At 49.2% G+C, this 12,564-nt stretch overlaps 1 protein-coding gene across 9 annotated transcripts in view; it reads right to left on the reverse strand.

The window, feature by feature from the left end:
* Positions 1–12,564, reverse strand: part of GRAMD1B (GRAM domain containing 1B) — a 159,438-nt gene that overhangs the window by 125,994 nt on the left and 20,880 nt on the right. For 8 of the 9 annotated variants that reach the window (XM_037038211.1, XM_037038209.1, XM_037038208.1 and 5 more), the window contains exon 2: positions 3,551–3,628. The exons of the other annotated variant lie outside the window; for it this stretch is intronic. In XM_037038211.1, coding sequence (XP_036894106.1) covers positions 3,551–3,628 — 78 coding nt within the window. The remainder of the gene's footprint in view (positions 1–3,550; positions 3,629–12,564) is intronic. 9 annotated transcript variants of the gene reach the window in all.

Below are 12,564 nucleotides of genomic sequence, written 5' to 3' on the forward strand. Positions count from 1 at the left end.
GAAGATAATAATAGCATCTATTTGACAGGGCTGGTTAGAGGATTTTATTTAAAAGTGTATACAAGACTCACTGCACAGGCTGAGGCACTTTAGTAACCAAATTCCTCAGTTTTATAATTGCACGTCATTATAACATATTTTACTTGCATACTTGTAGGTTGTCTCACCACGAGACAGTAAGGCCCTCAAGGAGAAACGCACACTGTGCCAGCCCAGGTATCCTCAGTATCTGAAATGACGTTTTGCAGAGAGCAGTACGAATCTGCTAAAAACTGAGGGCAGGTCCCACAACAGCCAAAACCAGCTACCACTCACTAGGTTCCAGGCACCTTAGACATGTTTTCTCATTTACTCTTCACAAGAAAAGACTTCCACAAACGAGGAACCTATGGTGGAGGAAAAGTAAGGACGTTGCTTTTTAAAAGGCACAGTAAAAGTAGAAGCTGAGTTGTTCTGTCTTAAGGGCTTTCTTTCCCACTTTCCAGTCCACCACAGTGCCTGTCAGTGGACGGCGAGCTCCTGCCCATCTTGCAGCCCAGACTCCACCAAGTTCCCTGTAGCAGACACTCCTTCACCAAGGTGTGCGGCACATGCCTGTGGGCAGGAGTGAATAGGTGATTCAGGCAGCCCGGCCTGGGCACTCGGTTACACCCTAGCCCTTCCCAGGTCTCAATTTTCCTACACTAACAGGCCTCCTGGCTTCCTGGTTAACTGAGACCCTGTTCTATTGAAACTCATATTGTTACACTAACCAGTAATATTCTGTTGAAATGAGTTATTGTTACATAAACGGCCCTTAGTAAACAGCTCCTTTTTCCTGCAGTTCTGGCTTTGTTTGAAAGTTCCTGCTATTGTGAAACCCTAACAATTGCTCCAGTTTGGGCTGAATCTAGGAACTAATGTTTTTTATGTGAATCCTTGACTTTACCTAGAAGGATAAAAATGGATCACACACACACATATACATACTTTGGGAAGTTAGATTTATTTTGCATTCTACTGGAAAACTGGGGGGGGGGGGGGCGGGTATCTCTCTCTAAGCCCTATGTCCCCAAAGTGATTATTGTCCTAAAATCAGCTCTTCTCCCCCATGTGCAGCTGCTCAGGAAGTGCCCCGACTGTGGTTCCTAGGGGTCCTGCCCTCAGGACAGAAAATGGTGTGAATGAGGAGAAAGTGCTCAGCAGGCCTCAGGTTTGGATGCCACATGGAGCCATTGCCCCCTGTGGCTGTCACGTGGACCTTTTTCAGGACTGCGGAAGGGTGCCTGGCACACACACAGGAAAGGGAGTCGTGCGAGGGCCGCTCTGGGGCCCTTGCTAATTTTGAGAGTGTGGTGGTTGAAACCCAGAAAGCTTTGAAAAGAGAGTGCAGGCCACTCTGGAGACTGAAGGTCCTGATTACGTATATGAGCAAGTGTTTCTTCTCCCTGGGGACCCCACGCCTCTCCCTTCTAAACTGATGAGCTGAACTGTTCCTTTTGGTGACTATAAACGAAAAACAACTGAGAGCTAGGGCAGAACTCACAAAACTTCGTAAACTAAACGAAGGGAGCAGGGTTCAGAGGTCCCAGTCTCTGGCCCGGGGACGATGCTTTTTAGACACCCCAGCCAGCTGTGGCTTGAACCCGTCTGTGGAGGGGCCAGGTCATGGCCTTGCAAGGCCCGTTCCGCTGTAGCGAAGATCCAATCTCATCGTGGAATGGCCCTTCCTTACACGGGCTGAAACCCTTGTCCCTGTAACATCTGGCCCTCTGGTTCAAGTTCGTGGGCTTTCAGACACTTAACAAGTGCTGTTATTAGTCATCCTGGCCCTTCTCCTTTCCAGGCTAAGCCCCCTTCCCTCAACCGATCCTTATAATGATATTGTATTGCCCTCATCGCTTTTTTCCGGGCTCTAATTTATCAATACCCATTGCTAAAGAACTGGACGGAATACACAGATATGGCCAAAGTAGGACAGACCACAGTGAAACTTTTTTTCTTTTTAATCTCTTCCAACACATTTCCGTTCATGAATTCGGACTCTCAAAGGTCATTTGATACTTGTGTCCTATCACTGGCTCATAGTTGGCGAGTAAATACATAAAACCCGCAAATCCTTTTTCATGTGAAATCCTGTCATGCTGTTTCTGCTGGGCACTGCTGGCCCCCAGTGACAAGCTGTCACTTGGGAAATATTCTCAATGAATTTATAAATATGCAACTTAAGTATAATATAAACACGTAACAGCACATGGACTTTAAACATGAAAGTCTTCTTGTTTCTATCCATAGCTCTATTTGAAATAATACTAAATCCAGTTCTGTCATCCTGGCACTTTCTATTCCCTCTCAGCTGTGTGTCTGCCAGGAGTTTGATAACGAAGTAAAAGCACCTTCTGGTTTTCATCCAGTTGGTTGATAAAAATGGTAGTCAGAGCCAGACCAAGAGCGGAGCCTTGTGGGGCGCAGGTGAGACCTCCTTTTCTCTAACATCAATACAGCCAATGTCCCCTGCACACGGCCCAACCTGCGACCACAGAGCTCTGTCCGCACCCTGCAGCACCACGTGATGGAGGCTGGCTGTCCCCCACAAGCCAGGCCAGGCAGCAGCCAGTGGAGTGGGGAGACCGAGATAGCAGCAGTTTACAGCAGCCCAGGAAGTCTGCCCTAACCAGGGACTCTGGAGAGGGAGCGCTTTGCACTTCTTCCCCCTGATCGGAGGGCAAATAGCTGAACTCACCCTCCTCTGGGAGACAGATCACAGAAATCCAATCAGCGCCATTTGTCAGCCACCCAAGGACAAATGAAGTCAGGGGAATAAATCTCATTTTGGCACATCAGCACAAGGCCAACAAGTATCATACTGAAATCCTCCCCTAAACTCACAGCCTTTAAACCCCGTGAAAACAAAGGTCCCAGCACACACTCTCGCCCTTCCCTTTCCCTCTTCTCCCCCCACAGGCACTCCTCTCCTCAACTCTAGGGATCCCCACAAGACTTGCAACCAGGGGAGCAGCGGGCAGCAGCAGCGAGTCCTCAGCTCACCCTCTGACCCCGTCTCTGAGGCCCCTTTCCTCTGACTTCCCAGTGAGCCACGGCAGCTCTGGGTCAGGTGCCCTCTGCAGTGACACTCACGGCCCAAGGGCTGGATGATCACTCCTCAAATCTGCAGAGGAGCATTTGGGAGCCTCTTTATTCTCTTTGCACGCTGCACCTCCCACCTCACTCCCCCTTCACCCCTGACACCAGCAACCACTGGGACCCTGGCGTTCTGCTGCCCTGGGAGCCACACACACAGCCTCCACTGCTCCGGTCCACATTGCACCAGCCTTTGGAAGGGGGTCTCAAGTCCCCAGGCCACTCTGAGGTCTTGCCCACCCCCCTGGCTTGCCCATGGCACTGCTCCCCTACCGTACACCAGGACCTGTAGGCTTTGTCCCTTTCACGTTGGTCCCTCCCCTGGAAGAGGTCTCTGAGAGGTCTCCCACTTCCCTGCAGTCATCCAGCTCAGGCTGGCTCACTGGGGACTCACCTCTGCTGCGTCACCCACCCCCTCATCCACCCTCACCTTTCCTCCTGCGCCCGAGGACTCAGGAACCTGCTGGAGTCATCATCGTGGCTGCTCTGCTGGCTGCTCTGCTGGCTGCTGCGGAGACACAGGACACGGCCGACCGTTAGCGCCCAACTTCTTTCCCAACCCTGGGGGAGCTCACTGAGGCTCCCCTTGACACAGAAACAGGCTTACAAAACTTTCAAAATGCAAGTTCCCGTGTCAGGTCAATTTGCACAGAGGGTGTACTGACCTCAGGGGACCTGAGAAATGGCACAAATTTGGTGAATACCCCACCCCGACACACCTAAAGCCGAAGAAGAAGAGCCTGGCCCAGTTCTTCCCTGGCTGCAGGAGCTGACCAAGCACCTCCAGAGCCCTGTGCACCTGGGCCTCTCGCCTGCAGGACAGGATGGCCATCCCATTCTTTGCCCCCATCAGACCCTCGGGCCCTGTAGACTGCGTGAGGGCTAGGCGAGGATGGGAAGAAGAGGTCTGGAAGGAAGGGATATTCCGGGACAACTGAAGACTGGACAGGGTAAGGGTAGCTGACCTGCGTCGGTGCCTTCAGGGAGGGCTGAGGAGGGGAGGGCACGTGGGGGGGGTGGAGGGCGGAGACTCAGGCTCCCAACAGCCCTTCACCTGACGCCTGACTCCTGACACCGGACAGAGAAAAGCTGCTCACCCGCGCCTGGTGACACGAAACACAGAGCTTATGCGCACATTGTTTTTATTAACTGCTCATTATTAACTACTCTCGGCCTCTAATCAGGAGTCCCCGAACTACAGTCCCCAAGGCCAGGCCTGCAGCAGCATGTTCGGTGCAGCCTACTGACTTAGAACTCGTGCCTGCCTTTTGGTCTTTTCTTTTCGGTGTTTGTCTTTTTAAATGGTTGGGGGAAAAAAACAAGGAAAAAACCATTTCATGACATGTGAAAATTACACGAAATTCAAACTGCAGAGTTCAAACCCATTCATCACACGCTATTTACGGCTGCTGTTTTGCTCTAATGGCAGAGGAAGGCCCAGCCGAATTCGTGAAATCATTATACCCACAAAGCCTAAAATATTCACCCCATCTTGTTAAAGAAAAAAGCAGCAAACCCCTGCCTTGAACAGATTTTAATAATGAATTCCCATCACCATAGATGTCACTGTAACCCAGGCTCCAGTAGAACCCAAACTGCTTCCTTGTTCTGAAAGAATCGTCCACCACAGAGAACAGCCCTGGGGTGAGTCCCTGGGGTTGGAGCCCCTGGGGAGGGTGGGTGCAGTGCACAGGGCGCAGCCAGAGCCTTGGGTAGGACCGCGCACTCCTAATCAGAGTACAGGGGCTTTGTGGTTACAGTTGTAACCATGCACAGATGTTCTGTTCCTTTAGCAAGAAGTCAATGAACTGAGAAGCAACTTATTTCAAAATTTCAAGCAAGGCACCAGAGCAGCACCACACACAAAGCCCTCAGAACCAAGAAGGTTCACAATCCCTTCTCCACATTCACTCTACAGTGGTGTCCAACCTGTGGCCAAACACAAAATCATACATTTGCTTGAACCTTTATGAGATTTTTTTGTGATTACGTGACACCATGTGTTTAACATGTGGCCCAAGACAACTCTTCTTCTTCCAGTGTGGCCCAGAGATACCAGAAGGTTGGAGGGCCCTGCGACAAAGCCAACACAGAGCACCTTTTGCCAGGTGTTCCCTGCAGCGTGGCCCCTCGTCCTCTCCCCTCTGCCAGGTCTCGCACACTCACCCGGTAAAAACTTCCGATGACAGAACTACCCTTCCGTGTTGTCGACCTGTGGGATTTCTTACAGTGGGACTGACCTGCTCTGTGCATCAAGCACCCTCTTCTATGCAACGTGGGATTATACTACAGGAGGCAACCCACAGAAAATGGAACTCAAATTTCAAAACAGACATGGCTCCAGAGGCGAGCATTCAGAGAGGAGGCGAAGTCTAGGCTGTGGACAGCACCTGTGAGAAGTAGCAGGGGGTGCAGGGAAGGGGGTCTGGAGCCTGCCAGCGGGGCTCAGCCAGCCCCAAACCGCAGCATCAGCGGGACGCCTCTCCCAGGGGGAGATAACACCTGACCTCCCAGGGCTGTCCCACCTTCTGGCGTCTCTGGGCCACAGTGCTTCCACTGATGTCTCACTCGGGTCACACAATAAATACATTGGGACACGCAATCACAAAAAAATCTCATCACGTTTTAGGTTGATTTACAATTTTGTGTTGGGCCACATTCGCAGCCATCCTGGGCCACATCCAGGCCACGGCCCAGGCGTTGGACACCCCTGACACCAGCTGCTTGTTCCTCCTCACCCTCCCCTCCCTCTGGCAATCAAAACGGAAAATGAAGCTACTAAAGAGGATCCCAGAACTAAATGACGATTTACCAGTTTCAGAAAAAGAATTCTGAACAGATATTGGCAAATTATCCCACTAGATGGCACTGCTGACTTCCAAATCAGAACCCCAGGAGGCCAACTCATCCTGCACTTCAGAAAGAAAACTGGAACCCGCCACCCCCTGGCACGCCCTTCTGGCCTTCCTGTTGCTTAGAAAACAGTTCACATGGTAGAGTGGAAGCAACAGTGGATCACCTTCAACCGCCGATTGCTTCCAAATTACTAAGAAATACCAGCCCGCATGCACGCCACAAGTATTTCTACAATGCCCTCTGGGTGCACACTGGCCAGCAGGAGGAGCATGGAGACAGTGGGGACATCCGGACTCTGGCTCCCACACTTCTCGTTACAAGGCCCTCAGCAAATCATTCCGTGTGGTTTTCAGCTGCAAAATGGGGACAAATACTGGTGGCAGTTTGCACTCACAGTAGCTACTGCGAGGGTTAAAGAATGGACCCGTGTGAAGCAGGAAGGACAGGGCCTCGCACTGTCAACTGTTGTGTAAGTGGTGGTACAGCCACGAGCAGGCGTTGCTTGGTGGGTCACGGAAAACGAAAATGCGAGTCAAACAAGGGTTTTTCTCTCAAGGAGTTTACACTCTGGAAAGTGAGTGTCAAATACACAACTATGTGTAAGAGTAGAAAAAGGTAACTCTCAGAAGGAAATATGAAATGCTACCGAAACAGAGAGCAGAGAGAGAGCGCTTCCCTCCAGGGTAGACAAGAGAAGAGCACCTCAACAACAGGGAGCTTTTGTGCCAATACTCCCAACTCGGAGAAGTTCTGGGCAAGCAGCCTGTGCAGAAAAGGTGTTGCCTCTCAGCTCCACCTCCACCCAGCCTGCACGTGCCAGGCCCTGTGCTCAGAGATGGGGACCTGAAGAGCCCTTGGTCTAGGGGGCGCAGCAGTCACTGTGCCCTGCACGGGCCGAAGGCAGGAACTCCTGCTGGGTGATGTCGGGAGAGGTGAGCACTGGATAGCAGGGACCACAGACAATCCCTGAAGGCAACAGCTGTCACTGCACAGGGTCCTCTCCCCCCGCCGCCCCGAAAGCCCCTAGGGGGTCCTGGTCCTTGTCTTTTCAACTGTCTGAAATCAGTGAGGGGGCTGCTCCTCCCCTCAACCCCATCATTGATTGAAACAATATTGATCAGCAGACTGTCCAGAGATTCAGATATTGCCTCATCCCCTCACATAAACTCCTTTTAAAAATTTTTTAAAATTTATTTTTAGAGAAAGGGGAAGAGAGGGGAAAAGAGAAGGAGAGAAACATCCATGTGAGAGAGAAACACTAGTCAGTTGCCTCTTGCACGTGCCCCAACCAGGGGCCAATCCTGCGACCCAGGCGTGTGCCCTGACTGCCCTGACTGAGACTGGACAGGAGACCTTTGGCTTTGCAGGCCGAAGCCTAGCCCACTGAGCCACAGCCGCCAGGGCTCCCGTAAAGTCTTATGTGAGCCTTTTTGGATGACACAGACCACCTGGATACCAGGCAGCTCGCCACGTTGCCTAAGTGAATCAGTGAGTCTTCTGAGGCCGTGAAAAAAGCAACAACCATACTAGGGCGATTGCAGGGGAGACTGGAATGCCAGAAGGCCAAGGCCACCTCCCCAACCCCTGCATGCCAGCCAAGGCCCTGGTGAGACTGGGCCAGTCTGGGCTCTACAGCTTGTGGAAGTTGAGAACTGGGAGGAAGTCCAGCGGAAGGTACTAGTGCCTGAGAAAAAAACCTCTGAATAAGAATGTGGAATGACTTGGCCTGGGTACCAGATAACTGAATGCTGGCTTACGGCTGCAAGGAAAGGAACTTGTATAAGCGGTTCTCTGCCTTTCCCCAAGACAGGGAGAGAAGACGTGGGTTGACTCAAATCCCTCCTGTTGCAAATTCAAGCCTCAGGTAAAAATTGCTGTATAAATTAAATTGTTACCTACGTGGGGAAAGCACTTCTTTAAATTCTGGAGTGTTCCTGTGGGAAACCAGCTGAAATGACGTGAACCTGGAACCCCAGTTTTGTTCTCCACCAGCCAGCTAGTGCTTGGAGCTTACCTCTAGGGTCACATTGGACTAGCAACACTGCGAAGGAAGAACTGGGAAAAACCTGTTGTAATCTGAGCCAAGCACACTTCAAAGGACAGAAACTCAGGCTAACCCAGGAAGCTCTGCTATGCCAGCTGCATGATTCCCACAGAGCCGCCGCCTGCCAGTCCTCCCTCCCCCGACCCAGAGCCCTTGCAGAAAGGACAGGAAGGTGTCCTTCTGCCCTCGGGGCGGTGCAGGGTCACTGCCGAGGACACTGAGTTGGTGCTCCCTACGTAGGAGGAACTCTCTCTCTTGAGATCAGCCTCCTAAGTCCAGCAGGGGTTTTGAGACATTCAGGGAATTCCAAGCAGCTATGGGGATGTGTGAGCTATAGTTTAATATTTCCTGAGTCTCACGAAAACTGTGCATTTATCCCCATGAATTGAAATGTGTGGACTAATATATCATGTTTCTTTGCTTTTGGCTAAATCTGAGCAACATAGTGCTTTAGCACCAATTAATTATCAGGGGCTAACCGGAATCTTCAGAAGCCTCAGAGTTGCTTTGATTGATATGTGTCTTTGAAGACTGAAAATAAGGAAATGAATTCTTTCAGGCAGTAGGAGTAGCAGAAACAGCACGGAGACAGGCAGACACAGGTCTGCCCCAGCTTGGCTTTACCCAGTTCTGTGACCTTGGCCAAGACGTTTATGCCCCTTTAGCCAGTGCCCGGAGGACTGGGACGGTGCAGTACCTCCGGGTCGAGGATCAGACTGTGAGTAATCCAATCACAATATCTGAATGCAGAATTTGGAGTCAGAAAGACACAAGCTCTAGTCCAGACTCTGCCACTGAGGCTGACAATGGCAAAATATCTAAACTTTTCTAAGTGCCACAGAGGCTTTCGATGGCTGCCACAAGGATTAGAAATGGTAGAAATCACCTACAGACAGGGCCTGGGCCTTGGTGGGCCCACCATAAGGGACAAAGTATCTGTTGTACTTAACATTCACAGTCAGTTTGGCACACATGTATTTTCAAACATTGAAGGCTCGGGAGGAAGACAATAGGAGAGACCCTATGGTGAGAATGTTGAGAGCCCTGACCTGAAAAGCAGAATCAGTCACACCATCACTGACAAAAGACTCTTGCTTTCAGGCTGAATTGCACACACCTGGGAGATGACTCAGGCATTGATTGTATCCGTTTTGTTTAAGCAGAAAAGGTGGGTAGGAGAAGAAAGATGGATTGCACAGAAGCTGAGAATAAAAGAGAATAGTTTTTGTTTGTCATCTGGCAAGTGTGGGAAAGTCTGAGAATAGAAAATAAGTAAACAGATGTGATTGGGGTCGCTGCCGATGACCGTCAAATTCTTACACAGCACATTTGATTATTTTCAAAAACTAATTAGAGAAGAGTGTGCTCTGGTTGAAAACCGATTATACATGTGTACACTTGTACACATGATTAAGTCTCTGTCTTGGAAGGAAGGAGGGAAGGAAGGAAGGAGGGAGAGGGGAGGGGCTGTCTTTTTACAAAGGGTAAAGGATCCCCTATCCCAGTAAAATTCTAGACCTCTCAGCACACACACTTAAAAGAACACCAACCCCATTACATTCTCAAAGGGGTCTGAAAAAAGGGGGAAGGAGAACTTGTGCCAGCTTAACCTCTTCAATTGCTCTTAGCTAAAGGAATACACTGCTTTTTTCCCAGTTTCCCACATTCTAGTAGTTTCCTTGGCTCCCATCACCACTTAGCTTCATAGGGAAATGTTAGGCCCTCTTACAGGAGAAAATACAAATTACCCAGGTTGCCTAGTGGTGATGTGAGCAACCAAGGTACTTCCCAGAACTTGAAGTCTTGAGAATCCACTGACACTGTGGACGGTAGAGTCTCAGAGACCAGACGTCCATGCCCCCCTTCCTTCCTTCCTTCCTCCCCAGCTCCTTGTGCCCCTCCCGCCTTTAGGAAACCTCTTGCTTCCCGACCCAGAACCTTCCCTCCTTTGGAGGAGGGAAGTGCTGGGAAGCGGCAGAGTTCTCGAATTCCACGCACTCACCAGAAGCCACTGCCCATAGACAATCTCAAAATCATTTTGGACGATCATCTTGATCCTGGTCCCTTTACCCAAACTGCTTACAGTGCGCAGTTCCAGTTCCTTTTGCACTGATTCCCTCTCACAGGGCAAGCCAGGGGACTCTCCCTCCATAGTGGGAGCCTCAGCTTGTGTTCGCCCGCGTCCCTGCTCCCTCCACAGTGGTGACCCTTCTAGGGTGTCCAGCCTTTGGGCATCTCTGGCCCATACTGGAAGAAGAGTTGTTTGGGGCCACACATGAAATACACTGCAACACATAATCACAAACAAATCTCATAATGTTTAAGTAAATTGATGATTTTGTGCTGGGCTGCATTCACAGCCTATGGGCCACCAGTTGGACACCCCTGTGTCTATACTCTCAACTATGAGGTTTTCTTTTTTTAATTTCTCCAATTTTGTTACCCCCTTTATACCTCTCCTCCCTGCAACCCCCTGCAGCATTCTGCGCCCCCCGCACCCACTCAGTTCATGTCCATGGGTTGTACATATAAGTGCTTTGGCTTCTCCATTTCCTATACTATTCTTAACCTCCCCCTGTCTATTTTGTGCCTACCATTTATGCTACTTATTCTCTGTACCTTTTCCCCTTATTCCTACCCTCCCCCTCCACACTGATAACCCTCCATGTGACCTCCATTTCTGTGACTCTATTCCTATTCTATTGTTTGCTTAGTTTTTGTTTTTTAGGTTCAGTTGTTGACAGTTGTGAGTTTGTTGTCATTTTACTGTTCATATTTTTTATCATCTTCCATTTCTTAGATAAGTTCCTTTAACATTTCACACAATAAGAGCTTGGTAATGATGGACTTCTTTAACTTGACCTTATCTGGGAAACACTTTAGCTGCCCTTCTATTCTAAATGAAAGCTTTGCTGGATAGAGTCATCTTGAATGTAAGTCCTTGCCTTTCATGACTTCAAATATTTCTTTCCAGTTCCTTCTTGCCTGTAAGTTTTCTTTTGAGAAATCAGCTGATAGTCTAATGGGAACTCCTTTGTAGGTAACTCTCTCCTTTTCTCTTGCGGCTTTTAAGAGTCTCTCCTTATCTTTAATCCTGGGTAACTTAATAATGATGTGCCTTGGTGTGTTACTCTTTGGGACTCTCTGGGCTTCCTGGACTTCCTGCAAGTCTAGTTCCTTCACCAGACTGGGGAAGTTTTCCTTCATTATTTGTTCAAATAAGTTTTTAATTTCTTGCTCTTCCTCTTCTTTTTGCACCCCTACTATTCAGATGCTGGAGTGTTTAAAGTTGTCCCAGAGCTTTCTCAGCCTCACCTCATTTTTTTGAATTCTTGTTTCTTCATTCTGTTCTGGCTGGATGTTTATTTCTTCATTTTATTTCAAATCCTTGGTTTGAGTCCCTGTTTCCCTCCCTTCACTTTTGGTTTCCTATATATTTTCCTTTATTTCATTTTGTATAGCCTTCATTTCTTCCTTCGTTTTGCATCCGAGCTCCATCATTTCTGTGAGCTTCCTGATCACCAGTATTTTGAACTCTGCATGAGATAAGCTGGCTGTCTCCTCGTCGCTTAGTTCTTTTTCTAAAGTTTTGATCTGTTCTTTCATGTGGGCCATGTTTCTTTTTCTTGGCACACCTGTTATGTTGCAAGGAGTGGAGCTTTAGGTATTCACCAGCATGAGGCAGCCCTCTTTGCTGTGGTGTGGTGTTGTCTGTTGGGGAGGGGTCAGAGAGAAGACAATGCCACTTGCTGACTCTATTCTAGCCCTACTTTCTTTCACTTCCCTCACTTCCCCCAAGCAAATTGGGCCCTTCGGATGCTTATTCGCAGGTGGGCAGGCTTGTGTACATTCTAGGACCCTGTGGGCATCTCCCACAGACTCTCCTGTGATCCCGAGAGTTTCTCCCCCTGCCACCATTCCCAGATTTTTACATCTGGAGGTTTTGAGTCTTTAGTTTCCCATCCTGAAATCCTGAGTTCTGTGGTCTGACTTGTTTCCCAATGGTTCTTCCCAGCTTGTTGGCCCATGAATGTGGGACTAACTGGCCCACCAGTCACCTCCTTGGCTGTGCGTCCTCTCCACCTTGGCTGCCTGTCTCTGACCCTCCTACCGGTCTGGATGAATGTCTCTTTAACTTCTTGGTTGTTGGACTTCCATGAAGGTTGAATATCTGGCAGTTCTGGTTATTTTTTGTTTTTAAAGTTTTTGCTGTCCTTCTTTTGGTTGTGTGAGGAAGTGAAGCATTTCTACCTACGTCTCCATCATGGCTGGAACTCCTGGGCTACTATCTCCAAATCCTTGGTGTATCAGTACACGTGCAGATCCACTCAACTATTATGTTTTCAAAGAGGCAACAACGAAACACAATGTGCCTCCTAGCTAAGAGGTGTGTGTGTGTGTGTGTGTGTCTGTGTGTCTGTGTGTCTGTGTGTCTGTGTAATCAAAGGCACACAACCATCTTCAGAACTTTAGGTCGGCATCCAGTCACATCCTCATCACACTTGGTTGACAGAATTCAAGCCACACAAACTTAATGTTTTAGG

The sequence above is a fragment of the Sturnira hondurensis genome, unplaced genomic scaffold (genome assembly GCF_014824575.4).
Source record: "Sturnira hondurensis isolate 20B ecotype Veracruz unplaced genomic scaffold, ASM1482457v3 Scaffold0024152, whole genome shotgun sequence".
Taxonomy (NCBI): Eukaryota; Metazoa; Chordata; class Mammalia; order Chiroptera; family Phyllostomidae; genus Sturnira; species Sturnira hondurensis.